The sequence below is a fragment of the Bubalus bubalis genome, chromosome 2 (genome assembly GCF_019923935.1).
Source record: "Bubalus bubalis isolate 160015118507 breed Murrah chromosome 2, NDDB_SH_1, whole genome shotgun sequence".
NCBI lineage: Eukaryota > Metazoa > Chordata > Mammalia > Artiodactyla > Bovidae > Bubalus > Bubalus bubalis.
Window position 1 is genome coordinate 86,441,228 of NC_059158.1, and position 27,893 is coordinate 86,469,120.

At 43.1% G+C, this 27,893-nt stretch overlaps 1 protein-coding gene and 1 long non-coding RNA gene across 2 annotated transcripts in view; one reads left to right on the forward strand and one right to left on the reverse strand.

Annotated features, from left to right (window-relative positions):
• Positions 1–947: 947 nt before the first annotated feature.
• Positions 948–26,507, reverse strand: LOC123331227. The gene is made up of 3 exons (XR_006547765.1): positions 26,376–26,507; positions 24,904–25,095; positions 948–1,371 (listed from the first exon to the last, which is right to left on the reverse strand). It is a non-coding gene; the product is annotated as an uncharacterized LOC123331227 (long non-coding RNA).
• Positions 25,536–27,893, forward strand: part of DPP4 (dipeptidyl peptidase 4) — an 85,033-nt gene continuing 82,675 nt past the window's right edge. Inside the window, exons 1-2 of the mRNA XM_025275905.2 lie at positions 25,536–25,912; positions 26,431–26,518. Of these exons, the coding sequence (XP_025131690.1) occupies positions 25,907–25,912; positions 26,431–26,518 (94 nt within the window). The 5' untranslated portion in view covers positions 25,536–25,906. The remainder of the gene's footprint in view (positions 25,913–26,430; positions 26,519–27,893) is intronic.

Here is a 27,893-nt window from a genome sequence, read left to right on the forward strand (position 1 = left end):
ATACAGCCTTGATGTACTCCTTTTCCTATTTGGAACCAGTCTCTTGTTCCATGTCCAGTTCTGACTGTTGCTTCCTGACCTGCATACAGATTTCTCAAGAGACAGGTCAGGTGGTCTGGTATTCCCATCTCTGTCAGAATTTTCCACAGTTTATTGTGATCCACACAGTCAAAGGCTTTGGCATGGTCAATAAAGCAGAAATAGATGTTTTTCTGGAACTCTCTTGCTTTTTCCATGATCCAGCGGATGTTGGCAATTTGATCTCTGGTTCCTCTGCCTTTTCTAAAACCAGCTTGAACATCTGGAAGTTCACGGTTCGCATACTGCTGAAGCCTGGCTTGGAGAATTTTGAGCATTACTTTACTAGCGTGTGAATGAGTGCAATTGTGTGGTAGTTTGAGCATTCTTTGGCATTGCCTTTTTTTGGGATTGGAACGAAAACTGACGTTTTCCAGTCCTGTGGCCACTGCTGAGTTTTCCAAATATGCTGGCATATTGAGTGCAGCACTTTCACAGCATCATCTTTTAGAACTTGAAATAGCTCAACTGGAATTCCATCACCTCCACTAGCTTTGTTCATAGTGATGCTTTCTAAGGCCCACTTGACTTCACATTCCAGGATGTCTGGCTCTAGGTGAGTGATCACACCATCTCACCCATACATAAAAATCAACTACTCATAAAAAAAACTCAGTGGATGAGAGGTCCAGAAATCTGATTTTGTATATGTTTGAGTTAACTTTATGATTTAGACTAAAATAATGAAGACTGACTTGTTTTACAGTAAATTCTGTGTTTGGCTGAAACTTCAAAGGGTAGTTGCTAAACATAAATGATCTCTTAGCAATTACGCCTTTCAAAACAATAGAGAAGAGAAAGCTACTGAAAATTTTCTACCAGCAATGACTTCATAGAGAAGTGTAGGGAAAAACAGAGGCTCATCTTGGGAAAACATGAACTTTAATCAGAGAACCTAGTTACTCCAGGCTGCTTTATTTCACTCCCTTCAAAAATAAGAATGCCTAGGCCACTCCTCTGTTAAAAAAAACTGGATCTGGAGAGGACAGCAGGTCATCACGGCTAGAGCAAGAGGCATCCTATGCCTCTGAGTGTCGGAGATCCAGGAAGGAGATTCCATGTATAGAGTGGAGGTCTCTGCAGGGCCAAGGGTTGCTGTATTTTGCCACTATGTGTGATATACCAGGTGCTGCACAAAGTCATTGGATAGAAACTCTTGACAATTGTATCAAATCTTGCCAAATATAATTTTATGAATTGTATTTATACGAAACTCTACACATGTTTAGCAACACAAGTAACTTGAATTTCTGGGTCTGTTTTATCCATATGTGCCTTCTTAGTTCCTGAAAACTAAGAGAAAGAAAAAGAAAGGTTATAAAAACAAATGTGAAGATATAGTCTCTGCTTATAAAGGGTGTATATTCTTCTCGGGCAGAAAAGATGAACTATACACAAAAGAATTAGAGAATACATCTTCTCTTACAATTCCCCTCCTCTCTTGGGACATTAAATATTTCAGTTACACTTATACCACCCCCTTTCTCAAGAGCTCAAACACCGGCTGTGGAACAAACTTGGATAAAACACTTCTCACAATCCCTTTTTAGCCAGTGAGCCCATCTGGGAAACCCATGCAGTGTCTTCATACTAATTGTAAGTTCCACTGACTTTGGGATCTACCTTAGTCAGTTTTCCCCATGAGGCAATACCTCCAAAGTCTTAGATGGAAAATTAAGAAAATAATGCTAGCAAAAAGTACTAATGATAAACTCACTCTCATTGGAGCCTACCACTTGCGCTTTCATATCTTCTGTATTTTCTTACATCAGGCTTACAATACAGCCTGCAGGTGTGTTAGTCACTCAGTCATGTCTGACTCTTTGCCACCCTATTGACTGTAGCCTGCCAGACTCCTCTGTCCATGATATTCTCCAGGCAAGAATACTGGTGTAGGTAGCTTTTCCCTTCTCCAGGGGATCTTCCTGACCCAGGGATTGAGTCTGGGTCTCCTGTATTGCAGGCAGATTTTTTTTACCATCTAAGGCACCAAAGTGCTGCTCAAAAAAGACAAAGAGGTATAGCCTGAGTAAGTCCTTGCCCTTTCTCTCACTGTATCAACATATCTCCCATGTAATAACTACCAAATGAGCCAGAGATTAAGACATGAAAATTGTCTTGGATTTTTTTGGTGGCATGACTATGAAAGTCTGACCAGTTCACCACCCTCACTCAATCCAGTTTTAAAAGTTTCTAGAAAAAATCTGCAACACATTTTAAAAAATCAATTGGTATTTAGAGGAAAAAATGTAAAATACACCTACTACCCAGGAAATAAGGGTTTCCCTGATGGCTCAGTGGTAAAGAATCTATCTGCCATGCAGGAGACATGAGTTTGATCCCTGGGTTGGGAAAATCCCCTAGAGAAGGAAATGGCAACCCACTCCAGTATTCTTCCCTGGGAAATCCCATGGACAGAGGAGCCTGGCAGGCTACAGTCCATGGAGTTGCAAAGAGCTGGACAAGACTTAGCGACTAAACAACAACAACAACCCAGGAAACACTATCAATACTTGTCACCTACCTTCCAGCTGAGTGGGATCCCAGAGCACTCAGGATATCCCAGGATATTCTTTTATAATGTTTTGCAGAAGTTTCACCTGTCATTCCTCTAGTTGTCCCTTTCCCCATATCTCAGCCTTACAGAGGTCAGTCTAGCCCTATTGCACACTCTTCTCTGTGACTTCTGGGAACATCTGCTCAAAAGCCTTCAAACTGGAGTTTGGAGGTTGCTCAGGGCACTGGAATACAGACCCTATCTTACTTTTCTCCAAATTTTACTGCAACTATTTTTTAGCCTTGGAAATCATATTTTTCAACATTTAGGTCTTTTTTTTTTTTTTTATCTCTACTCATTCTCTCCTATTTCTCTGTGTTGTGTAATATTCCTTTGAGTTATCTTTTTCCAAGGAATTCGAAGAACTCAGTGACTCAGCTCTCCACCCACATGCCCACATGAGGCAGGAGGTTCTCCTCCCTGCTGCCCTGAGATACAAAACTGTTTGCCTCCAGAGTGGCTCTGTTTTTCCAGCTGTCGAGCAGCAGCTGGCCAGATTTTTTCCTACAGGCTGAAAATTCACATGCAGCAAAGTGGGCTATGGTGTGGCAGCGTGGATGCAAGGTCTCAAAAAGAGCACAGAGGAGAAGTGGAATCTTGGAACTCAGAGAGACAGTGAAGCTATAGAGAGAGACAAGTTTATTGATTTTACATGCCACGTACCAGGCTACTTATTGGGAATACATGGAATAAAACCTTCTCCCTGGCCCTTAGTAGGAAGAGACACAAATGTATTAGCATTTACTCATTCAATGAATCTGTAAACACTATGTGAACAGCTATTACATGCCAATCCTTACTGGAAAATGGTGGAGTAGGAGGACATTCGATCATCTTCTTCTGTGAGAACTCCAAAATTACAACTCACTGCTGAAAAACCATCAACAGGAGAATGTTGGATCCCACCAAAAAAAGATACAACATGTCCAAGGGCAAAGGAGAAGCCCCAAGAAGACAGTAGGAGGGGATAAATTGAGTTTAGAATCAAACCCCATACCACCAGAGATGCTCAGAGGGCTCAAACAAAGCACTGTGCGCACAAGGAGATGTCATGTCGCTCAGTTGTGTCCAACTCTTTGCGACCCCATGGACTGTAGCCTACCAGGCTCTGAGGAGCCTCTCAGTCCATGGAATTTTCCAGGCAAGAGTACTGGAGTGGGTTGCCATTTCGTTCTCCAGAAAGACTAGGCCAGACCTGTTTTTGAGTGTTTGGGTGTCTCCTGTGGAGCTACAGATCAGCAGTGGCATGCCACAGGGGCAGGGGCTCTGGGTGCAGCTGACCTGCATATGACATAAGCCCTCTTGGAGGAGGTCACCATTACCCCACCATAAAGCCACCAGAACTTACACAGGACCAGGGAAACAGACTCTTGGCACAAACAAAACCTTGTGCACACCAGGACACAGGAGAAAGGAGCAGTGACCCCTCAAGAGACTGACCCAGATTTGCCATGAGTGTCCAGGAGTCTCTTGCAGAGGAGTCGATTGGTGGTGGCCTGCTGCAGGGTCCAGGGCACTGAGTGAGGCAGTGTGCCAGGGACTTTTTGAAGGAGGTGGCTATTATCTTCATTACCTCCACCATAGTTTGGCCTCAGGTCAGACAACAGGGAGGGAATACAGCCCCACCCATCAACAGAAAATTGGATTAAAGATTTATGAGCACGGCCCCGCCCAACACAAAAAGACCCAGTTTCCCCCTCAGTCAGTTTCTGCCATCAGGAAGCTTCCTTAAGCCTCTTATCCTTATCCATTAGAGGGAAGACAGAATGAAAACCACAGTCACAGAAAACTAACCAATCTGATCACATGAACCACAGCCTTGTCTAACTCAATGAAACTATGAGCCATACCATATAGAGCCACCCAAGACAGATGGGTCATGGAGGAGAGTTCTGACAGAATGTGGTCCACAGGAGAAGGGAATGGCAAAACACTTCATTATTCTTGCCTTGAGAACCCCATGAATAGTATGAAAAGGCAAAAAGATAGGACACTGAAAGATGAACTCCCCAGGTTGGTAGGTGCTCAATATGCTACTGGAGATTAATGGAGAAATAACTTCAGAAAGAATGAAGAGAAGGAGCCAAAGCAAAAACAACACCCAGGTGTGGATGTGACTGGTGATGGAAGTAAAGTCTGATGCTGTAAAGAACACTATTGTATAGGAACTGGAAATGTTAGGTCCGTGAATCAAAGCAAATTGAAAGTGGTCAAACAAAAGATGGCAAGTGTGAACATTGACATTTTAGGAATCAGCAAACTAAAATGGACTGGAATGGGTGAATTTAACTCAGATGACCATTATATCGACTACTGTGGGCAAGAATCCCTTAGAAGAAATGGAGTAGCCCCCTTAGTCAACAGAAGAGTCTGAAATGCAGTCCTTGGATGCAATCTCAGAAATGACAGAATGATCTCTATTCATTTCCAAGGCAAACCATTCAATATCACAGTAATCCAAGTTTATGCCCCAACCAGTAATGAGGAAGAAGCTGAAGTTGAATGGTTCTAAGAATACCTACAAGACCTTCTAAAACTAACACCCAAAAAAGATGTCCTTTTCATTACAGGGGACTGGAATGCAAAAGTAGGAAATCAAGAAACACCTGGAGTAGCAGGCAAGTTTGGACTTGGAGTACAAAATGAATCAGGGCAAAGCTAACAGAATTTTGCCAAGAGAATGCACTGGTCATAGCAAACACCCTCTTCCAACAAGAGAAGACTCTACACATGGACATGACCAGATGGTCAACACTGAAATCAGATTGATTATATTCTTTGCAGCCAAAGATGGAGAAGCTCTATACAGTCAGTAAAAACAAGACTGGGAGCTGACTGTGGCTCAGACCATGAACTCCTTATTGCCACATTCAGACTTAAATTGAAGAAAGTAGGGAAAAGCACTAGACCATTCAGGTATGACCTAAATCAAATCCCTTATGATTATACAGTGAAGTGACAAATAGATTCAAGGGATTAGATCTGATAGAGTGCCTGAAGAACTATGAACAGAGGTTCATGACATTGTACAGGAGGCAGTGATCAAGACCATCCCCAAGAAAAAGAAATGCAAAAAAGCAAAATGGTTGTCTGAGGAGGCCTCACAAATAGCTGAGAAAAGAAGAGAAGTGAAAGAGGAAGGAGAAAAGGAAAGATATATCCATCTGAATGCAGAGTTCCAAAGAATAGCAAGGAGATACAAGAAAGCCTTCCTCAGTGATCAGTGCAAAGAAATAGAGGAAAACAATAGAATGGGAAAGACTAGAGATCTCTTCAAGAAAATTAGAGATATCAAGGGAACATTTATGCTAAGATGGGCTCAATAAAGGACAGAAATGGTATGGACTTAACAGAAGAAGAAGATATTAAGAAGAGGTGGCAAGAATACATGGAAGAATTGTACAAAAAAGATCTTCATGACCCAGATAATCATGATGGTGTGATCACTCACCTTGAGCCAGACATCCTGGAATGTGAAGTCAAGTGGGCCTTAGGAAGCATCACTACAAACAAAGCTAGTGGAGGTGATGGAACTCCAGTTGAGCTATTTCAAATCCTGAAAGATGATGCTGTGTAAGTGCTGCACTCAATATGCCAGCAAATTTGGAAAACTCAGCAGTGGCCACAGCACTGAAAAAGGTCAGTTTTCATTTCAATCCCAAAGAAAGGCAATGCCAAAGAATGTTCAAACTACAACACAACTGTTCTCATCTCATACGCTAGTAAAGTAATGCTCTAAATTCTCCAAGCCAGGCCTCAACAGTTTGTGAACTGTGAACTACCAGATGCTCAAGCTGGATTTAGAAAAGGCAGAGGAACCAGAGATCAAATTGCCAACATCTGCTGGATCATCAAAGAAACAAGAGAGTTCCAGGAAAATATCTACTTCTGCTTTATTGACTACACCAAAGTCTTTGACTGTGTGGGTCACAACAAACTGTGGAAAATTCTTCAAAAGATAGGAATACAAGACCACCTGACCTGTCTCCTGAGAAATCTGCGTGCAGGTCAAGAAGCAACAGTTAGAACTGGACATGGAACAGCAGACTCGTTCTGAATCGGGAAAGGAGTACATCAAGGCTGTATATTGTCACCCTGTTTATTTAACCTATATGCAGAATACATAATGTGAAATGCTGGGCTGGATAAAACACAAGCTGGAATCCAGAATGCTGGGAGAAATATCAATAACCTCATATATGCAGATGACACCACCCCTATGGCAGAAAGCCAAGAAGAATTAAAGAGCTTCTTCACGAAGGTGAAAGAGGAGAGGGAAAAAGTTGGCTTAAAACTCAACATTCAGAAGACTAATATCATGGCATCCAGTCACATCATTTCATGGCAAATAGATGGGGAAACAGTGGAAACTTTATTTTGGGGGGCTCCAAAATCACTGTAGATGGTGACTGCTGCCATGAAATTAAAAGAAGCTTGCTCCTTGGAAGAAAAGCTATGACCAACCTAGACAGCATATTAAAAAGTAGAGACATTATTTTGTCAACAAAGATCCACCTAGTCAAAGCTATGGTTTTTCCAGTAGTATGTATGGATGTGAGAGTTGGACTATGAGGAAAGCTGAGTGCCGAAGAATTGATGCTTTTGAACTGTGGTGTTGGAGAAGACTCTTGAGAGTCCCTTGGACTGCAAGGAGATCCAACCAGTCCATCCTAAAGGAAATCAGTCCTGAATATTCATTGGAAGGATTGATGCTGAAACTGAAACTCCAATACTTTGGCCACCTGATGTGAAGAACTGACGCATTGGAAAAGACCCTAATGATGGGAAGGATTGAAGGTGGGAGGAGAAGGGGGTGACAGAGGATGAGATGGTTGGATGGCATCACCAACTTGATGGACATGAGTTTGAGTAAGCTCCGGGAGTTGGTGATGGACAAGGAAGCCTGGTGTGCTGCAGTCCATGGGGTAGCAGAGAGTCAGATATGACTGAGTTATTTAACTGAACTGATTACATGCCAGACTTTATTCTAAGCCCTGGGAGTACATCAGTGAACAACATAGACAAAATCCTTGGAGATTATTGGATACAAAAATGGATGGTTGGGACTTCCCTGGCCATCCAGTGGTTGACTTTGCTATCCAATGCAGGGTGGTACAGGTTCAATCCCTGGTCGGAAAACTAAGATCCCACATGTCTTTGGCAGGAAAAAAAAAAAAAAAAAAAAGGCACAAAAATATAAAATAGAAGGAATATTGTAACAAATTCAATAAAAATTTTAAAAATGATCTACATAAAAAATCTTTAAAAATATTTTTTTAAATGTAGATTGGATAATCATATGGAGTCTGTAGTTAGACCTCTTGGGTTCAAATGCTGGCTGTGTGATACTGAGAAAAATATTTGTTAATACTTCTCTATGCCTCCATGTCCTCCATCTGCAACGTGAGGATGATAACAGTACCTGTTTCATAGGATTTTTATGAGACTAAATGAGCTAATACAAGTAAAGAACTTAAAGGAACATCCAACTTGTAAAATAGGGTCCATAAATCCTGGATGACTCAGCAGTAAAGATTGCTCCTGCAATGTAGGAATCACAGGTTTGATCCCTGGGTCAGGAAGATCCCCTGGAGGAGGAAATGGCTTCCCATTCCAGTATTCTTGGCTGGAAAATCCCATGGACAGAGAAGCCTGGCGGAATACAGTCCATAGAGCCGCAAAGAGTCGGACAGGACTGAGCACGAACTCACACACACAATTATTATATTCGATAATTACATTGCTATGCTAAGTCGCTTCAGTCATGTCTGACTCTGTGCGACCCCATAGACGGCAGCACACCAGGCTCCCCCGTCCGTGGGATTCTCCAGGCAAGAATACTGGAGTGGGTTGCCATTTCCTTCTCCGATGCATGAAAGTGAAAACTGAAAGTGAAGTCGCTCTGTCGTGCCCGATTCTTAGCAACCCCATGAACTGCAGCCTACCAGGCTCCTCCGTACATGGGATTTTCCAGGCAAGAGTACTGGAGTGGGGTGCCATTGCCTTCTCCGCGATAATTACATTACTCAGTGACAAATGCTTTGTTAAAAAGATGTAAGCACAAAGTTCCCTGGAAGCAGAGAGGCAAAGCACTTCACTTGGACAAGTGGTGGGCAAGGCCTCTTAGAGGGAATGGTACTGGAATCTGGGAGGGTGACTGGAATTTAGCCAGATGAAAAACAAGGGAAATGGAATACCAGGCAGAGGGAGCATCATGTTTGAAGATCTGGAAGTAAAGGAGAGGACAGCAATGCTTAGAAATGCCAGTCGCTTGATATAGGTAAAAGGTTAAGGACGTGAGCTTAGAAGGAAGATGAAGGAGAGACAAGATCACGTTAAGGAATTTGGACTTTATCCTGCATCAGAAGCCACTAACTTTAAACAAGAAAGTAATAGAGGCTTCACTGGAGTGAAATTACAATAAAAGAGGCCAGCTGGGAAAGATTGAAGGCAGGAGGAGAAGGGGACGACAGTGGATGAGATGGTTGGATGGCATCACTGACTCGATGAACATGAATTTGAGCAAGTTCCGGGAGTTGGTGATGGACAGGGAAGCCTGGCATTCTGCAGTCCATGGGGTTACAAAGAGTCATACGACTGAGTGACTGAACAGATCAGAGAAGGTTGGAAGGATGGTCTGAACTGGAAGAGAAAAAGGCCTAAAAAAGATGGAGTGAGCTTAAAGGGATGCGGACAAATAAAAGAGATGCTGATGAAGTTGATGTGTGGGGTGCGAGTAGACCCTGAGGAGGACCCTGGGTTTCTGGCGTGGGCAATGTGCAGCACTACCTCTTACCAAAGTGGGGCATGAGGGAAAGGCCAGAACTTTGTAGATAGGGCTGGGGATGAGCAGGGTAGTGGCAACAATAATTAATAATTAACTTACTCTTGGATAAATTGCACTTGATAGGCCTCTGAGTCATCCAGGCCAGGACATCCAAGTGACTCAGAATCCAGCCTAGAGATCCCAACTACAGAGATACATCAGCATGTAGATAAATGTGCAACGTTCAGGGAACGGCCGAGATTACTCAGTTATTATCTCATTAAATCTCCACAACTCTGTGAAGTAGCTTTCTCAAAAAAGACCCTTGGGCATGTAGTAATTGAATGACAGACCCAGGCATGTCTGACTTCAAAAGCCTTGCTCTTGTCTCCTCCAAGCTGTCTCCTCGGTGGTACATTCTTTGGCTAGATGAAGCTGGTATTTCTCTGTTCATAGCTTTGGTACTTTGCCGAGTTCACCCAAGTCCAACACTTCTGTAGTTTCTCGAAATATAAATATTAATGATACATACCTGCCACAGTCAAAACAGGATAAGAGAAATAGAAAGCCAAGAGATAATGTCAATGAAAAAAATTAATCTGTCGAGCTAGGAAAGTAATAAGAGAATTTTACTTGAGCAAAATTGAGGATTATAACCCAGGAAAAGCCTCTTAGAAAGCTTGGAGAACTATTCTTCCCATTAGAGGTCAAAGCACAGTTATATAACTTTTTGAGACAGAGGGCTGTACATTAAATCATGTTGATAGTTTGCACAACCCAGATCTGTAAGTACAAAGTGAGTAGTGAGTCATGGGTCATTGAAGCCCCTTACAAGATTAAGAAGCTTATCTCCTAGGGCATCATCTCACTGATGTTTGAACAATGTTGCTGTTTATGGCTGAGAAGGTATTTTCTGCCAATGAGGAACCCTGGTTGATGCATGTGCAGATATACAATGCATAGTAGAGGGGGGAGACATGGCCACAGGGAAGAGAAAAAATAGTATGCTTACATTTTACTTAACTAGCCTTAGAATATGAATTTTTGCTTCATTCATAGTAAGGGGAGTGATGGAGGTATGTGCAGGTGTATTTGCCAAAACATTTTGAAGGCTTCTGGCCTTAGAAGTCCTGACAAAATGCCTATGTCAATCCTGTCAACCTCCAGGAAAAGCTGCCTACAGAAGAGATGGAATTTGAGAGAAGAGAAAGGGGAGGCGAGCCTCTGCCTCTGGGGATTGGTTCAAAACAGATATTCCTGAAAGGGATACCATAACACAGAATAGAAAATGAAAGAGAAGAGACAGCAAGACCTGGGAGGGAAACAGAAGGAAGAGCATCTACAGGAAGAAGCCAAGAGGACTGACGACCAAACTCTAAACATCAGATCCACAGGCCAACACACTCCCGTGGTCCCTGGGAGGCTAACCTCTCCCACCCCACCCTCCCCTCCAAATGCTTTCTAGGGGTCTACTATTGTCTTTCAGTCACTAAGTCATGTCCAACTCTTTGGAACCCCATGAACTGCAGCACCCAGGCTTCCCTGTCCTTCACTATCTCCTGGAGTTTGGGCAAACGTGTGTCCATTGAGTTGATGATGCCATCCAATGATCTCATCCTCTGTCACCCCCTTCTCCTTCGGCCTTCAATCCTTCCCAGAATCAGGGTGTTTTCCAATCAGTCATCTCTTCAAATCAGGTGGCCAAAGTATTGGAGCTTCAGCTTCAGCATCAGTCCTTCTAATGAATATTCAGGGTTGATTTCCTTTAGGATGGACTGATTGGATCTCCTTGCTGTCTAAGGGGCTCTCAGTTGTCTTCTCCAGCACCACAATTGTAAAAGCAGCTATTCTTCAGTGCTCAGCCTTCTTTATGGTCCAGTTCTCACATTGGTACATGATTACTGGAGAAACCATAACTTTGACTATTCAGACCTTTGTCATTAAAGTGATGTCTCTGTTTTTTAATATGCTATTTAGGTTTGTCATAGTTTTTCTTCCAAGAAGCAAGTGTCTTAATTTTGTGGCTGCAGTCACCAGTCTGCCACTCTTTCCATTTTTTCCCTGTCTATTTGTCATGAAGTGATGGAACTGGATGCTATGATATTAAGTTTTTTGGATACTGAGTTTCAAGCCATCTTTTGCACTTTCTTTTTTCACCCATATCAAGAGGCTCTTTAGTTCCTCTTCACCTCTGCCATTAGAGTGGTATCAGATTTGTATATCTGAGGTTGTTGATATTTCTCCCAGCAATCTTGATTCCAGTTTGATTCATCCAGTATTAGGGGCCAGTTGAGTTTGGGTGAACTCTGCAAGTTGGTGATGGACATGGAGGCCTGGTGTGCTGCAATTCATGGGGTCACAAAGAGTTGGACACGACTGAGTGACTGAACTGAACTGAATGAAAGCTTGGAGAAGGGAATGACAAACCACTTCAGTATTCTTGCCTTGAGAACACCATGAGCAGTATGAAAAGGCAAAATGATAGGATACTGAAAGAGGAACTCCCCAGGTCCATAGGTGCCCAATATGCTACTGGAGATCAGTGGAGAAATAACTCCAGAAGAATGAAGGGATGGAGCCAAAGCAAAAACAATACCCAGTTGTGGATGTGACTGGTGATAGAAGCAAGGTCTGATGCTGCAAAGAGCAATATTGCATACGAACCTTGAATGTTAGGTCCATGCTAAATGCTAAGTCACTTCAGTCATGTCTGACTCTGTGAGACCCCATAGATGGCAGCCCACCAGGCTCCCCAGTCCCTGGGATTCTCCAGGCAAGAACACTGGAGTGGGTTGCCATTTCTCTCTCCAATGCATGAAGGTGAAAAGTGAAAGTGAAGTCGCTTAGTTGTATACAACTCTTAGCGACCCCATGGACTGCAGCCTACCAGGCTTGTTTGCCCATGGGATTTTCCAGGCAAAAGTACTGGAGTGGTGTGCCATTGCCTTCTCCATGAATCAAGGCAAATTGGAAGTGATTGAACAAGAGATGGCAAGAGTGAATGTTGACATTCTAGGAATCAGCTAACTAAAATGGACTGGAATGGGAGAATTTAACTCAGATAACCATTATATCTACTACTGTAAGCAGGAATCCCTTAGAAGAAATGGAGTAGCCATCATGGTCAACAAGAGTCTGAGATGCAGTCCTCAGATGCAATCTTAAAAATGACAGAATGATCTCTGTTTGTTTCCAAGGCAAACCATTCAATATCATAGTAATCCAAGTCTATGCCCCAACCAGTAATGCTGAAGAAGCTGAAGGTGAATGGTTCTATGAAGACCTCCAAGACCTTTTGGAACTAACACCCAAAAAAGATGTCCTTTTCATTACAGGGGACTGGAATGCAAAAGTAGGAAGTCAAGAAACACCTGGAGTAACAGGCAAATGTGGCCTTGGAGTACAGAATGAAGCAGGGCAAAGGCTAACAAAGTTTTGACAAGAGAACGCACTGGTCATAGCAAACACCCTCTTCCAACAACACAAGAGAAGACTCTACACATGGACATCACCAGATGGTCAACAATGAAATCAGATTGATTATATTCTTTGCAGCCAAAGATGAAGAAGCTGTATACAGTCAGCAAAAACAAGACCGGGAGCTGACTGTGGCTCAGATCATGAACTCTTTATTGCCAAATTCAGACTTAGAGAAAACCACTAGACCATTCAGGTATGACCTAAATCAAATCCCTTATGATTATACAGTGGAAGTGAGAAGTAGATGTAAGGGACTAGAACTGATAGAGTGCCTGATGAACTATGGATGGAGGTTCATGACATTGTACAGGAGACAGGGATTAAGAGCATCCCCACGGAAAAGAAATGCAAAAAAGCAAAATGGCTGTCTGGGGAGGCCTTACAAATAGCTGTGAAAAGAAGAGAACCAAAAAGCAAAGGAGAAAAGGAAAGATATTCCCATTTGAATGCAGAGTTCCAAAGAATAGCAAGGAGATATAAGAAAGCCTTCCTCAGTGATCAATGCAAAGAAATAGAGGGAAACAACATAATGGAAAAGACTAGAGATCTCTTCAAGAAAATTAGAGATATCAAGGGAACATTTCATGCAAAGATGGACTCAATAAAGGACAGAAATGGTATGGACCTAACAGAAGCAGAAGATATTAAGAAAAGGTGGCAAGAATACACAGAAAAACCATACAAAAAAGATCTTCAAGACCCAGACAACCACGATGGTGTGATCCCTCACCTTGAGCCAGACATCCTGTAATGTGAAGTCAAGTGGGCCTTAGAAAGCATCACTACGAACAAAGCCAGTGGAGGTGATGGAATTCCAGTTGAGCTATTTCAAGTCCTGAAAATTGGTGCTGTGAAAGTGCTGCACTCAATATGCCAGCAAATTTGGAAAACTCAGCAGTGGCCACAGGACTGGAAAACGTCAGTTTTCCTTCCAATCCCCAAGAAAGGCAATGCCAAAGAATGCTCAAACTACCACACAATTGCACTCATCTCACACGCTAGTAAAGTAATGCTCAAAATTCTCCAAGCCAGGCTTCAGCAATACGTGAACCGTGAACTTCCTGATGTTCAAGCTGGTTTTAGAAAAGGCAGAGGAACGGAGATCAAATTGCCAACATCTGCTGGATCATTGAAAAAGCAAGAGAGTTCCAGAAAAACATCTATTTGTGCTTCATTGACTATGCCAAAGCCTTTGACTGTGTGGATCACAACAAACTGTGGAAAATTCTTCAAGAGATGAGAATACCAGACCACCTGATCTGCCTCTTGAGAAACCTGTATGCAGGTCAGGAAGCAACAGTTAGAACTGGACATGGAACAACAGACTGGTTCCAAATAGGAAAAGGAGTACATCAAGGCTGTATATTGTCACCCTGCTTATTTAACTTATATGCAGAGTACATCATGAGAAATGCTGGGCTAGAAGAAGCACAAGCTGGAATCATGATTGCTGGGAGAAATATCAATAACCTCAGATATGCAGATGACACCACCCTTATGGCAGAAAGTGAAGAGGAACTAAAAAGCCTCTTGAAAGTGAAAGAGGAGAGTGAAAAAGTTGGCTTAAAGCTCAACATTCAGAAAACGAAGATCATGGCATCTGGTCCTATCACTTCATGGGAAATAGATGGGGAAACAGTGGAAACAGTGTCAGACTGTATTTTTGGGGCTCCAAAATCACTGCAGATGGTGATTGCAGCCATGAAATTAAAAGATGCTTATTCTTTGGAAGGAAAGTTATGACCAACCTAGATAGCATATTGAAAAGCAGAGACATTACTTTGCAAACAAAGGTCCGTCTAGTCAAGGCTACGGTTTTTCCAGTGGTCATGTATGGATGTGAGAGTTGGACTGTGAAGAAAGCTGAGCGCCGAGGAATTGATGCTTTTGAACTATGGTGTTGGAGAAGACTCTTGAGAGTCCTTTGGACTGCAGGGAGATCCAACCAGTCCATCCTAAAGGAGACCAGTCCTGGGTGTTCATTGGAAGGACTGATGCTGAGGCTGAAACTCCAATACTTTGGCCACCTCATGCAAAGAGTTGACTCATTGGAAAAGACTCTGATGCTGGGAGGGATTGGGGGCAGGAGGAGAAGGGGACGACAGAGGATGAGATGGCTGGATGGCATCACCAACTTGATGGACATGAGTCTGGGTAAATTCCAGGAGTTGGTGATGAACAGGGAGGCCTGGAATGCTGCTATTCATGGGGTTGCAATGAGTTGGACACAACTGAGAGACTGAACTGACCTGAATGAAAGCCTAATCATTTCTGACATTTGGTCTTGGGTTTTGCTGACAAGCTTGGATGGATTCACATTTTTTGTAAACACTGTGATCCCCCTATCGGACCTGACTTGTTCACTGTGAATTTTCCAGTACACTGCCTGACAAAGTAGCATATCAAGAAGTACAAACCTTGATTGAATTAAAGTTAAATGTAAATAAATAATCACCCACAGTAAAAATATTTTTTAAGAATCTAGTAGAATAGTTTAGCACCCAACTAATAAAAGTATAAAAAATAAGTCTTCAAAGTCTGAATAAGATTGGAAAATGCTTGATTTAGTGACATTTTTAGAACACCAACTAGTAATACCCATTTATTTTTGAAGTTCCCATTATATATTCTCAAAGGTAGGCCATGTGCTTAGCCATAAAGTAGGTCTTAAGAACTTAAAAATTATTTTCTGATCATAACAAAATTAAGTTAAAAGTCAACAACAATAAGAAAAGGTAAGTAAATAAATAAGTAATAAAATAAAAATCTAAAATATATTTTGTATTTTACATAATAGACTTGGCATATTGAAATATTTTGGTCTCCCATTAGTAGAAGGCAGACTCCTAGGCTAACCTTTGAGCAGCCACCAATTAGGCTTTCTTCTCAATATTGATGGCCATCACCTAGTTTCTATCTAAAAGTCTTTGGATGGTCTTTGCTTTGTTACAATTCACATGAATTCACAATTCACATTTTAGCTACTGCTGAATTTTTTTTTTTTTTAGTTTATCAGCCCACTGGTGGATATGACAGAAAGTCTTAACTCTAAAGAGAAAGCATTTCTAGGAAAATCCTCAAGTAGTCATTTGAGCAGTGAGCCTTTTTCTGGACCATATTAAAATCGAAGTTAACATGTAAATATTCAAGAAAGTAAGTAACAGTGTCTTTGTATGTATAAGACTCCCATTGAATGATTTACTAAACTCTTCTGGCACTTGCCTGCATTTCCAAATATCTTTGAATATTATGACTGCTGTAGTTAAATAGCCAAAACATCACTTGAGTTATTCACACAGTGTGACGGATAAAGGACAAGATAAATAACAGCCTTTGGGATGGTTGAAGAAAACAGAGATCCATAGATGAGCCATGCATGCTACTGAAACACTGAAATGGAGAAGTTAATTATTAAACCTGTAGTGTCTCTTTAAATATGTAGGGTCTTCCTTGGCTGCAATCTTCATTCTGTATTATGGAAATAAACAAAGATCACCCAAATGAGAACAAGCCGCGGCTATTTTTTCAGAGCTTAATATAGCAAGAATCAGCCCATAACGACATTTGGACTCAAAGGGCAGCAAGGGAGTGGCAGTGCTTTACCCTGAAGGTGGTGGGGGCTTCCAGCATGCTGGACCTGGAGATGGGTCTCCTGTGGGAAACAGGAGGCAGGCTGATGAGAAGTGGGGCTTCTGACAAGATTGAATTAATGAGCATATTCATCTTTTTCTGGTTGGTTCTGGGTTGGAAAGAAGGGCAAAAATAGGGAAGCTGACAATCAGTGAAGACGTGACCACTTTGGACAGATTGTTGTAGAGGCTGTGAGTGAGAATTCAATTGTCTGGCCCTTGTCTATTTGCGTGTTCAGTCTCTCAGCGTTAAGATTTCATACGTCAGCTTTACCAGAGTGAACTCAGTATTTCTATCCTATGCTAGAACCAGCACACTCTAAAGAAATAGTTATATTCTGGTGATCCTGAGTAATTGCCACGTCCACTCTGAAATCAGTGTCGCTACAGAGCATACATTCTCAGTGAGGGCAATATCACCCCCTTGGGAGTGGTTCTTGGGGGCAAAAAAAGGTTCTCTTCTGATGTATGAAGCACAGATTTATGTAGAACATATAATAATATGCATTTATATAGAACATGTAATACATAAACAGACATACAGAATTCAAGTTGAATGTGGGGCTCAGGAAAAAAATCTCTGAAATAGAAGTGAGAGTGGGGAGAGGGTAGAGAATAAGGAAATTAAAAGTTTGAGAAACATGCTGTAGAGCCTAGATAAATACTTCTACCTAAAACAAAGCTTTTCCGCCAGGGAGTTAAACAGCATTGGACCTTCCCTCTTGGAGTACCTTCGTCTGGTCATTTCTGGCTTGAAATTTCTCCCCAGTTGGTTTAGTTTCTGTTCTAAATACAACTACTGTCCCTTCTCTCAAAGCACTAGGTATATCGCCAGAATAAAGGTCCATACAGCCATAGCAGACTCCCCTGTAATATCAGTAAAAAGATCCAATTCCCACATAGTCACTCTTTTCCATTGCCAGAAAACAGATGTTAGTTCAAAAAATATACAATGAGAGTCATGGTTTTACTCCACCATTTTGTCAAGATAAAGGAGAGTCATGTAATTTTAACCTGTATGTTTGATCCACTAAAATTACACTACAATTACTGGACTATTATGGATAAAAAAGAAATGACTGTACACTTAAAAATGGTTAAGATGGTAAATTTTATATTATATATATTTGACTACAATTTTAATAAATGACAGGCTAACTTTTCACTCTAGTCCAATGCCAAGGGCTTTGCATATAGCAAAGACCCTTGTGTACATGAAGTCTTTTTTCCTGTCTTACTGTTCTTAACAGCGTACAATGAATCTGAAGGCCTTTCTGCATATAACTTTCTGATTATGTGCTCTACCACTCAGCATAGTATGTGTTCCCTCCCATGGCAAATTAGATATCTCAGTTTAGTTAGAGTCGCTAGCTTTGTTCTATTGGCTCTTGCTCTTTCCTAAAATGAGAGCGTCCACCAGTCAGCCTCTCCACTCCTTCACTATTGCAGCCTCATATACATGTATTACCATCACCACATCACCTCCCATTTACAGATTGCACGTGTGCATGCTCAGGCTCTTCAGTCATGTCCGACTCCTTGTGACCCTACGGACCTTATCCCACCAGGCTCCTTTGTCCATGGGATTCTCCAGGCAAGAATACTGGAGTGGGTTGTTTCTAAAGTCTCCTGCATTGGCAAGCAGGCTCTTTACCACTAGCACCACCTGGGAAGCCCAAGCCATAAAGGAATTATCATAACCATGGCCATTTTGTAAGAATCTAGCTCCAAGGATCTTAAACATATTTTCTCATAACATCATATAATTATTTCTTAAGTCAGTAGCTAATATAAGCAAACTGTTCAAATTTTTAAAAACCCATAGACTATTCAAAGAACAATCAAAGAACTGCACAAAAGCCTCCTCTCTGGCTAATGTCTGTTCTAATAGGAAGCAAGAGACCTTAATTATGTGTAAGATGAACTACTATTTGGTATTACTGATCATTGGGGCAAGGAAAACATTTCACACTACACATGGGAAATAGTTTTTAGAGACTTGTATGTAAACAAATACAAATCAACATGATTTAAATTCTTTTATGACAAGCTCCACAGAGAGAAGCACCTGACCAGTTAATTTTGCAACATCCAAGTTTATGATTCTCATCCCATCTCTAGTTCTTCCATTTCTAAGCTATCCAGCCTATGCTGTGGCCTGTTTTTTATATCTAAAGTTAAGTCTGATTGTGTTCCTTCACCTGGCAAAAACTCTAAGTGGCGCCCTAGAATACTGAATTTACTGAATTTAAGACTAAAGAATATGTCCAGGATCAACCTTTATACTCTATATCCTAGTGAAACTAAACTAATAGATAGTCCCTAAAGATCTCCAGGTTTCTCACTCAGCCTTTGTGTACAGTTATTCCTTTGGCTTGAAATTTCTTCTTTCCAAACATCTAAATCCATAGGATTATCCACCTAGCTAACTATCATCTCTGTATCTCTAGGTGGAAATTAATTTGGTTGTAAATAACACACTCGCTTGGTGGCTCAGTGTTAAAGAATATGTCTGCTAGTGCAGGAGGCCCAGGTTCAATCCCTGGGTCAGGAAGATACCCTGGAGAAGAGAATGGCTACCCACTCTAGTATTCTTGCCTGGAGAATGCCATGGACAGAGGAGCCTGGTGACTATAGTCTGTGGGGTCGTGAAGAGTTGGACAGGACTTAGCAACTGAACAACAACATCACAAGTAGAATAATCTGCCAAACTCTGGTTGGTAGGGAAGGCAGAAAATGGTATGGAAACAGATGGGGTTATTGTTGAAGGTAACCTGGAGGAAATGACTTTTGACCTGGGTTATAAAGGGCATGCGGAGAAGGCAATGGCACCCCACTTCAGTACTCTTGCCTGGAGAATCCCATGGATGGAGAAGCCTGGTGAGCTGCAGTCCATGGGGTCGCACAGAGTCGGACACAACTGAGCGACTTCACTTTCACTTTTCACTTTCATGCATTGGAGAAGGAAATGGCAACCCACTCCAGTGTTCTTGCCTGGAGAATCCCAGGGACGGGGGAGCCTGGTGGGCTGCCGTCTATGGGGTCGCACAGAGTCAGACATGACTGAAATGACTTAGCAGTAGCAGCAGCATAAAGGACATGCTAGAAAAGTCATTCCCACACAGGTGGACAGAGTTCTCTAATTAGGTGGAGGTCAAGGAGGGCACTGGGCAAAAGAAGAAATACCTTTGTACTTCCTTTACTTCTCTTGCAGAGCAGAGGGACAGGAGTAAGATCTGTTCAGCTCCCTCACTGCTCTCAGCCCTGTCATTCTCGCTCTCTCCTTTCTTGCCACACATGAGATCCCATTTTTTCCTCACTTCCAGTTGCAGCCACCAAGAACACAGAGAAAGACCCAATGTTATATTTTGCTCATTTAATTTTTCATTTATTCCACCAACACTGATTGACTACTCTTTTCCAGGCATTTAACGAGGCACTAGAGAGAGAAGGATGGAAGAGAAAGATAAAAGAATAAATGGAACATCTCCAATCTTTATTAGGAGACAATTTAACAAATAATATGTAGTGTTGGGCTGTTTATTTGGTTATTTTTCATTTAGACACTCCTGTCCATCCTTTACCCTTATCTTCCCTGCCCATTGCCCCAGGAAAATGACGCCTGCAGATAACATCCTCTATTATCCAGGTTCCTTTGTCCTCTGCCTTTAGTTGGGACATACAAGCAGGAAAGACTAGAAGAAAGAGACCAGAGTATTTATTCCGTCTGTTTTTTATCTGCTTTGTGCTGCAATCTGACATTGGCTGCATCCTTCCAGGGCAATAACTCACAGGACCCTACTTCAAAGACTCCGTTTCCTTAAAGAAGCTATTACTATAAACATCTCCAGGGATAACATGGTAATCAAAACGTGTAACCTCCAACGGTGGTGTTTCATTTATCATGGGGTACTTAAGAATGAAGTTCATGGGTAACATTCTAAGTTATGGTTTGATATCACCACTTAGAAAAATTCTAAATCTGAGTCAAAAATCTCACTTTAGTTGCCATAATAGAAATTCATGTCTTTTCATCGTTTCCAGATTCAAATCATTTCGTAAACCCAAAACGCCCTGTTTGAAACAGAGGCCAGAGCCTGCAATGCTCCTACAGTACATCCTTAAATCTTCTTCCCAGTCTCCTTCAGAAAGACATGGGACTTACAGCTACGTTTGAGAATGCTCAGTGAGAAGGGATATGACCAGACCTCCCAGGAGTTATTAAATCCTGGCTCTAGGAGTTAAAACATCCATTGCTATAGAGTTAAAACATCAGCCATGTCCAGGGTACATTAATTTTTCTATTACTGCTGTAACAAATTATTATAACCTAGTGGCTTAAAACAACACAAATGTATTGTCTTATACTTCTGGAGCTCAGAAGTCTGAAATAGGTCCTACTGGGTTACAGTTGGAGAAGGCAATGGCACCCCACTCCAGTACTCTTGCCTGGAAAATCCCATGGGCGGAGGAGCCTGGTAGGCTGCAGTCCATGAGGTCTCTAAGAGTCAGACACAACGGAGCGACTTCACTTTCACTTTTCACTTTCATGCATTGGAGAAGGAAATGGCAACCCACTCCAGTGTTCTTGCCTGGAGAATCCTAGGGACAGAGGAGCCTGGTGGGAGGCCGTCTATGGGGTCGCACAGAGTCGGACACGACTGAAGAGACTTAGCAGCAGCAGCAGGGTTACAGTCAAGGTGTCATCAGAGCTGCATACCCTCTAGAGGTTCTAGGAGAGAATTCATTTCCTTACCTTTTCCGGCTTTAAGAGGCTGCTTGCATTTCTTGACTCATTTCTCCCCTCACCCACAGAGATGGTGCAGGTTCCCTACCCTATACTCAGTTAACTTCCTGCTTAGCCCAGACAAAAGATGGATTATGGAACCATGTCCATTGTACCAGCATGATAACTTCACTGGACCAGACAATACAATCCTAGTATCTGTGGCTATTACCTTGAAGAGTACTTTTTTTTTCCTTCAGGGCCATCTCAAATTGCCATCACCTGGAAGGGTAAGCAGTATAATTTTACCATCTTACTTTCAGGGAAATGTCAACTATCGTGTTGTTTAATCACTAAGTTATGGCCATCTCTTTTACAAACCCATGAACTGTAACCTTCCCAGCTCCTCTGTTCATGGGATCTTCCAGGCAAGAATACTGGAGGAGGTTGCCATTTCTTTCTCCAGGGGTAGAACTGCATTGTCTCCTGTGTCTCCTACATTGACAAATGGATTCTTCACTGCTGAGTCACCAGGGAAGCCCCAACTCTCTTCTCTATCATAATATAGCCTCCTGGGATCTTGATCATCTTGAAATCCCATAGAACATCACATGGGTCCATTACATTGGTGACAAGCTAATTGGACCTTGGGAACAGTAAGTAGCAAGTTCCTTATATATTTCAACAAGACAAATATGACCACAGAATAAAGGATAAGTCCTATGAAAATGTTTGCAAGGATTCAAGGGATTTAGCAGTCTAGAACATGTTATGATATCCCCCCTAAAATGATGGGTAAGCCACTACACCCTGTGTGCCCACCAAAAAGAGGAACAGTATTTGCCAGAACTCTCTGGATTTTGGAGACACCATATACCACAACCAGCTGTGCTTCTCCAACCTATTTGCTCGGTAGTACCTATGGCTGTCTGTTTTGAATGGAACCTAGAACAAGAGAGGGCTCCCTAGGTCTAGGCTATAGTGCAAGCTGCCCTGATCCTTGGATCTTAATGACCCAACAGATAATAGGTATTACAAGTGTCTGTGGCAGGCAAAGCTTCTGGCAAGCCCCAAAAGGAAAATCACAGATAATCTGCCTAGGATTTTTAGAAAAAAGTCATGCCCTTCGCCTAAATATTAGTTATTTTTTGATGTATATTAAGGTTTCCCAGATGGTGCTAGTGGTAAAGAACCTGCCTTCCAATGTAGGAGACACAAGTCTGCAGTTCGATCCCTGGGTGGGGAAGGTACCCTAGAGAAGGAAATGGCAACCCATTCCAGTATTCTTGCTTGGAGAATCCCATGGACACGGAGCTTGGCCGACTGCAGTCCATGGTGTCATAAACAGTTGGACACGACTGAAGCAACTTAGCTCACATACACAAAGGTAACACCCAAACTCTGGGGCTCATTTTAGATGTGGGCTACAACAGTCAATGACTATTCACTATATGAAAATCAGTTCCTCTCTTTCTACAGGGCCCTGGTAGACACTGAAAACATGATCGTAGAACAGCTGGTATATTAGTGTGCAGGGGCCATTTAATACACAGATAGGATGGCTTAACAGCATTTCATTGCCTGACAGTTCTGGAGGCTGGGGTTGTTGTTGTTCAGTTGCTTAGTTGTATCTGACTCTTCATGACCCATGGAGGGCAGCAGGTCAGGCTTCCCTGTCTTTCACTATCTCCCGGAGTTGGCTCAAATGCCTGTCCACTGAGACAGTGATGCTATCCATCTGAAGGCTGAAAGACTGAAATCAAGGGATCAGCAGGGTTGGCTCCTTCTGAGACCTGAGGGAAAGGATCTGTTCTAAATCTGCCTCCTAGACTTGTAGATCATAGTCTTCTTTGTGAGTCTCTTCATACCATCTTCTCTCTATGTGTATCTGTCTCTGTTTTCAAATTTTCTCTTTTTATAAGGACACCACTCATAGGTCCCACCCTAATGACTTCTTTTTGACCTGATGACCTCTACAAAGACCTTGTCTCCAAATAAGGTAACTTTCTGAAAGTTACTGGGGATTGGGATTCCAGCATATCTTTTTTGGAGGTGACACAATTCAACCCATAACTATACAACCTGAACTTCAATAACAAACTGGTTGTTACCTGGCCCACCAAATGACAAAGCTGAGTATGTTCAGCCATGTCCCATGATTAAGTGAAAATGGTATCTATAGACTCAGTAGATGAGCACAAGTGATTCAGATGGCATAAGAAAATTACTTAAGCAATGAGCTTGGACTCCATGGTGCTTCTCCCTCTGCTTGGTGTTTTTCCCTAAACACACACCTATAACTGCATAGCAGTTCCTCATAAACAGGCAACAGAGAAGGGAAGAATCCGCCTTATGCAAAGTAAGCTGGCACCAGTCACGAATGATGGCTGCTACATTATAGCCCCTCTCAGGGATGCTCTGAAATAGAGTAGAAAAAGAAATCTTCCTAACAGCGAGAACTTGGAGTAGTACATCTGTTTTCCATTGTGCATGAAAATAGAGATGGCCTAATATAAGATTTACCCTGACTTACACGTGGCGGCTAATGTGTTGGCCAGTTGGTGTCTTAGAGACTTGGGAAGAGCAAGATGGAAAGACTAGTGACAAAGAGGTCAGGTGGGAGAAATTTAGGAACGAATCTCTTGAAGTTGACCGAGTGTGGAGATATTTGTGTTTTGTGGAATACTTTCCAGAGAACAAGAAGATCTGCCCATGGATGTCAGCCAGCTTCCCTGGGGCTTGCTGAAAGGATAGTGTCACGGTGTGGGTATGGAGGTTAAGCATGTGGGCCGTTGTACAGACTTCCCTTCTCCATTGCTGAGTGCACGAACCGATGAGAGCTGAGGCCGGCACTGAGCCATTCCCTGGAGTCCTTTCCAGCTCCAGTTCACAGGCTGCAACCACACTATTGATTCACCTTTCCCAGCAGCTGGAAGAGGGAGGAGGAGATGGATCTGAGAAATACTTGTAAAGGCAGAACTGAGAGGAAATGATGGCCATGTGAAAGTAGCAGAAGAATGGAGAAGAAAAACTGAGATGACTCAAGTCTTTCGTTCTTGTAACTGATGAGTGAGGACACTTTTAATGTAATTGGTGAGTGGGGGTACTTTTAACGAAGACAGAAATCATCAGAGGAAGGTGAGGTGAGACTGATGGAAAGGATAAAGAGTTCAGTTTGGGCCTCTGAAGGTGGGTGTGGGTAAGTGGATGTGTCATAAGCAACTAGCCGTCAGAGGGGAAAATGATTCCTGAGTTCAGAAGCGCCGTTCAGACTGGAGATAAAGGATGGAAACTGAGATTTATTCATAATTATATGTTAATGCCCCACAGGACTCTGCATTTTGAACTTTTTACCTCTAACTTTGGAAGAGAGACTTTGTTTTGCAGCTGAGTGAACAAGTTGAAGAGGCCTTTTAGAGAGCAGGAGTGCTTATCCACAAGAGGAAGTAAGTAGAGGGACCCTAATGCAAAGGTTCTGTTGTATATTTCAGACTGAAAGTGCCAAGTGCACAAACCTCATCTATCTTGTCTCACTTCTCTATCTCTGAAATCTAGATGAGAGTCTGATGCTTTGTATCCACACAAGTATTTGTGGGATGGGTGAAATAAATGGGAGGATGTGGGGATGAATGAGTAAAGGAAAAGGGGAATGAGTGAAGGAACCTACCGGGCATCCTGGGGACCTGGAGGAAGAAGCCACACCTGCTCTTTTACTTTTTTTTTTCCCAAATGCTCTTTGGAAGACTGAAAGATAAAAGGCTGTGTGGAGCGGCAGTTAAGAACATGTACTCTGAATTCAGGCTCCACGACTTCCTAGCTGCCTTTACTTGGCCGGCTGACTTAACCATCTTCTTCCTCCCTGTAAAATAAACACAAAAATATTTAGAGCAGCTCCTGGGAAAAAGTAAGTTGCACATAAGTGTTAGCGTTATTATTTCTGGCATCATGATGAGAAGGTAAGCCTGAAAGACAAACCAGAAACCCCCTGCGGAGAATGAATCCAGACACTTAGCCTCTAAGTGCCATCCACAAGCAAACAATCACTTTTTATCTCTCTGCCTTCCAGGAGCTTTAAATACCCTAGAAATCCTCACCATACCATTCACTGGCAAAGGACAGAGATCTGGGTTTTAGTTTCAGCTGCCAGCGATGAACTCTCTGAGTCTACAGAGCCCTATACCCTCTCTGGGCTAAGTGCCCTCACTTGCCCACTCGAGGTTGCGGGAATTGAGCGCAGAGGTCCCTTTCAGTGAGGGCGGGCCATGCTCTCCCGCCGACCTGCAGCCTCCGGGATCCACGTCGGATGCCTGCCGGGCGCCCGCTCGCCGCAGCTCGGGCTGTCACACCCCTCCAGCGCGTTCCCGGGACCTCGCACCCTGCGCGTCCGGCGGCCACCCAGTGCCCCGCGCGCCCATAGGGAGGTGCCTCTCGGGCGCCCCCCGGCCGGGACGCCAGTTCTCCGGGGCCGGCGCGCCTTCTCCCGCAGCCTGCCTGCAGCCCTTTATACCCTGCCAACCCGGCGCTCACTAATGTTTAACTCGGGGCTGAAACTTGGAAGCGCCTTGTGACTACGTGCCCGGAGCTCCGGAGCTGCACGCGCGTCCGGGCGGCTAGCCAGACTTCTGACTGCGCTCCGGCTCCGAAACTTCAGTTTCGAAGAGACGCAGACCATGAAGGTGAGTGATTAAAGGGTCCCCCACCCCGCAAAGAGCCCCAGGGGTGAGTTGTAGATGCCTCTTCACTAAAGTCTCCCCAGATTACCCCCCACCCAAAGCTCGCAGATCGAAACCAGGGGCTCTCATTAGGCGGAAGCTCCAGAGCCACCCTCTGACAGGTGAAGGGACGCCCCAAGGCTCCTGGCTCGCTCTCGAACCCGCGGGACTAAGAACCCAGGGACCGAGCCTTGGAGGACCTGGAGAGCCACGGGCAAAACACGCCCCAGAACCCTTACTTGGCTTCTGAGGTGCGTTTAAACGCAAACATTAAACTGCCCGGAGGCCAGAAGTTCAAGGGAAAGCTCTCTTGCAACCTCCGACTCGCGAGCTCCAAACTCTCCCAGCCCCCTGTGCCCCTCTCCCAGTGTGCGCGCGACGGCAAACTCCGCTGCCTCCTGGGCAGCCGGGGCCCCGACCCTCTTACCCAGACTGGGGCCAGATGGCTGGCTCTAACTGGACCTGACCTGCCCGACTTGCAGACACCATGGAAGGTGCTCCTGGGATTGCTGGCGATCGCTGTGCTCGTCACCGTCATCACTGTGCCCGTGGTTCTGCTGACCAAAGGCAGTAAGTTTAAAACATTTGAAAAAGATAAGACAGTTGGAGACCGGGATCAGGTTCTATTTTAACATTCCAAGGAGACCTAGGAATTTTGCTGGGGACTGGGTGGGACCAGTGTGCCAGGTCGTGGAGCTCAGGCTTCGCTGGCGTGATCGCTGCTTCTAGCGTAGCCGCTAGATTCGCTTCATTGGTCTCCAGTGTTTAGGCTGCGAGAGCCCTGCACCTGCCACGTTTTACATATGGCAAAAACATACTTCCTGAAAATAAGGGGAAATTTTGAGATCTCTTTTTATCAAATTTAAATTTAGTACCTTTTGAATCTCCGTTTTTTTTTTTTTTTCTTAAAAAGAACTTTCATGATTGTGATCTTCAAAGGAAAAGAGACAGTGTTTAAAGATCCCAACAAGCTGTAAGGATGCCATGAAGGGAGGGAAAAAATTAAGAAAAAAAACCCCAAATACAGTTTTGAGAAAAGAAAGTCCATAGGGAACCCAGGTGGTTTTCCATAAAGCTGATGGAAAATATCACTGTGTCCATGGTGAAATTCAGGTGGTTTTCCATAGAGCTGATGGAAACTATCACCATGTCCATGGCGATATTCAGAGGAGGTGGGATCAGTTGTGTTTAGTGGAGTCTTTCATTTAAATCCACCTTGGTTTCTTTTAGCTGGCTTCACTGTTTCAGTTTAGTCCTAGTTTTTAATATAAAACATCCATATAATGAAATGCACAGTATTGGATGCAAACAAGTGAGAATAACTAGTTTGGGTCTCCTCTGGCCCTGCTGCTGCCTCTGCTGCTAAGTCGCTTCAGTCGTGTCCGACTCTGTGCAACCCCATAGATGGCAGCCCACCAGGCTCCCCCGTCCCTGGGATTCTCCAGGCAAGAACACTGGAGTGGGTTGCCATTTCCTTCCCCTCTGGCCCTACTTCCTTTTAAATAGTTCTTTCATTTAAGTATTCACATTCTAGTCAGCTAACAGAAGTGCCTTCTCTGATGGTCTAGTCAACCAGGAAATGTGTAGACAGTGCTTATATACTGGGAGGTCTTATCTAGATTTCAAAGTGACAGTTCAGAATTAGTTTGTAGAACCATCAAAAACATGTTTGGCCAGCAATTTCAGGGCCACGGCAAAGGTGCCAAAGGTTAAATAACTGAGTCTGTTGACCTATTGATAATAACCTTTAGTAACTTAAAAAACCCATGGCTACCACCATTTTAGGCTATTAAATGGGTGGGCATCTGTCCACTTTCTCAACTCTTTGTTACAAGCTGTTAAAATATAACTGCTTTCATAAAGTGGTACTTTGTATATTTAAACAACCACACACACACAAAGCCTTCCTGTGGGGAAAGGATGGGTTGCCCATACAATCAGTAAA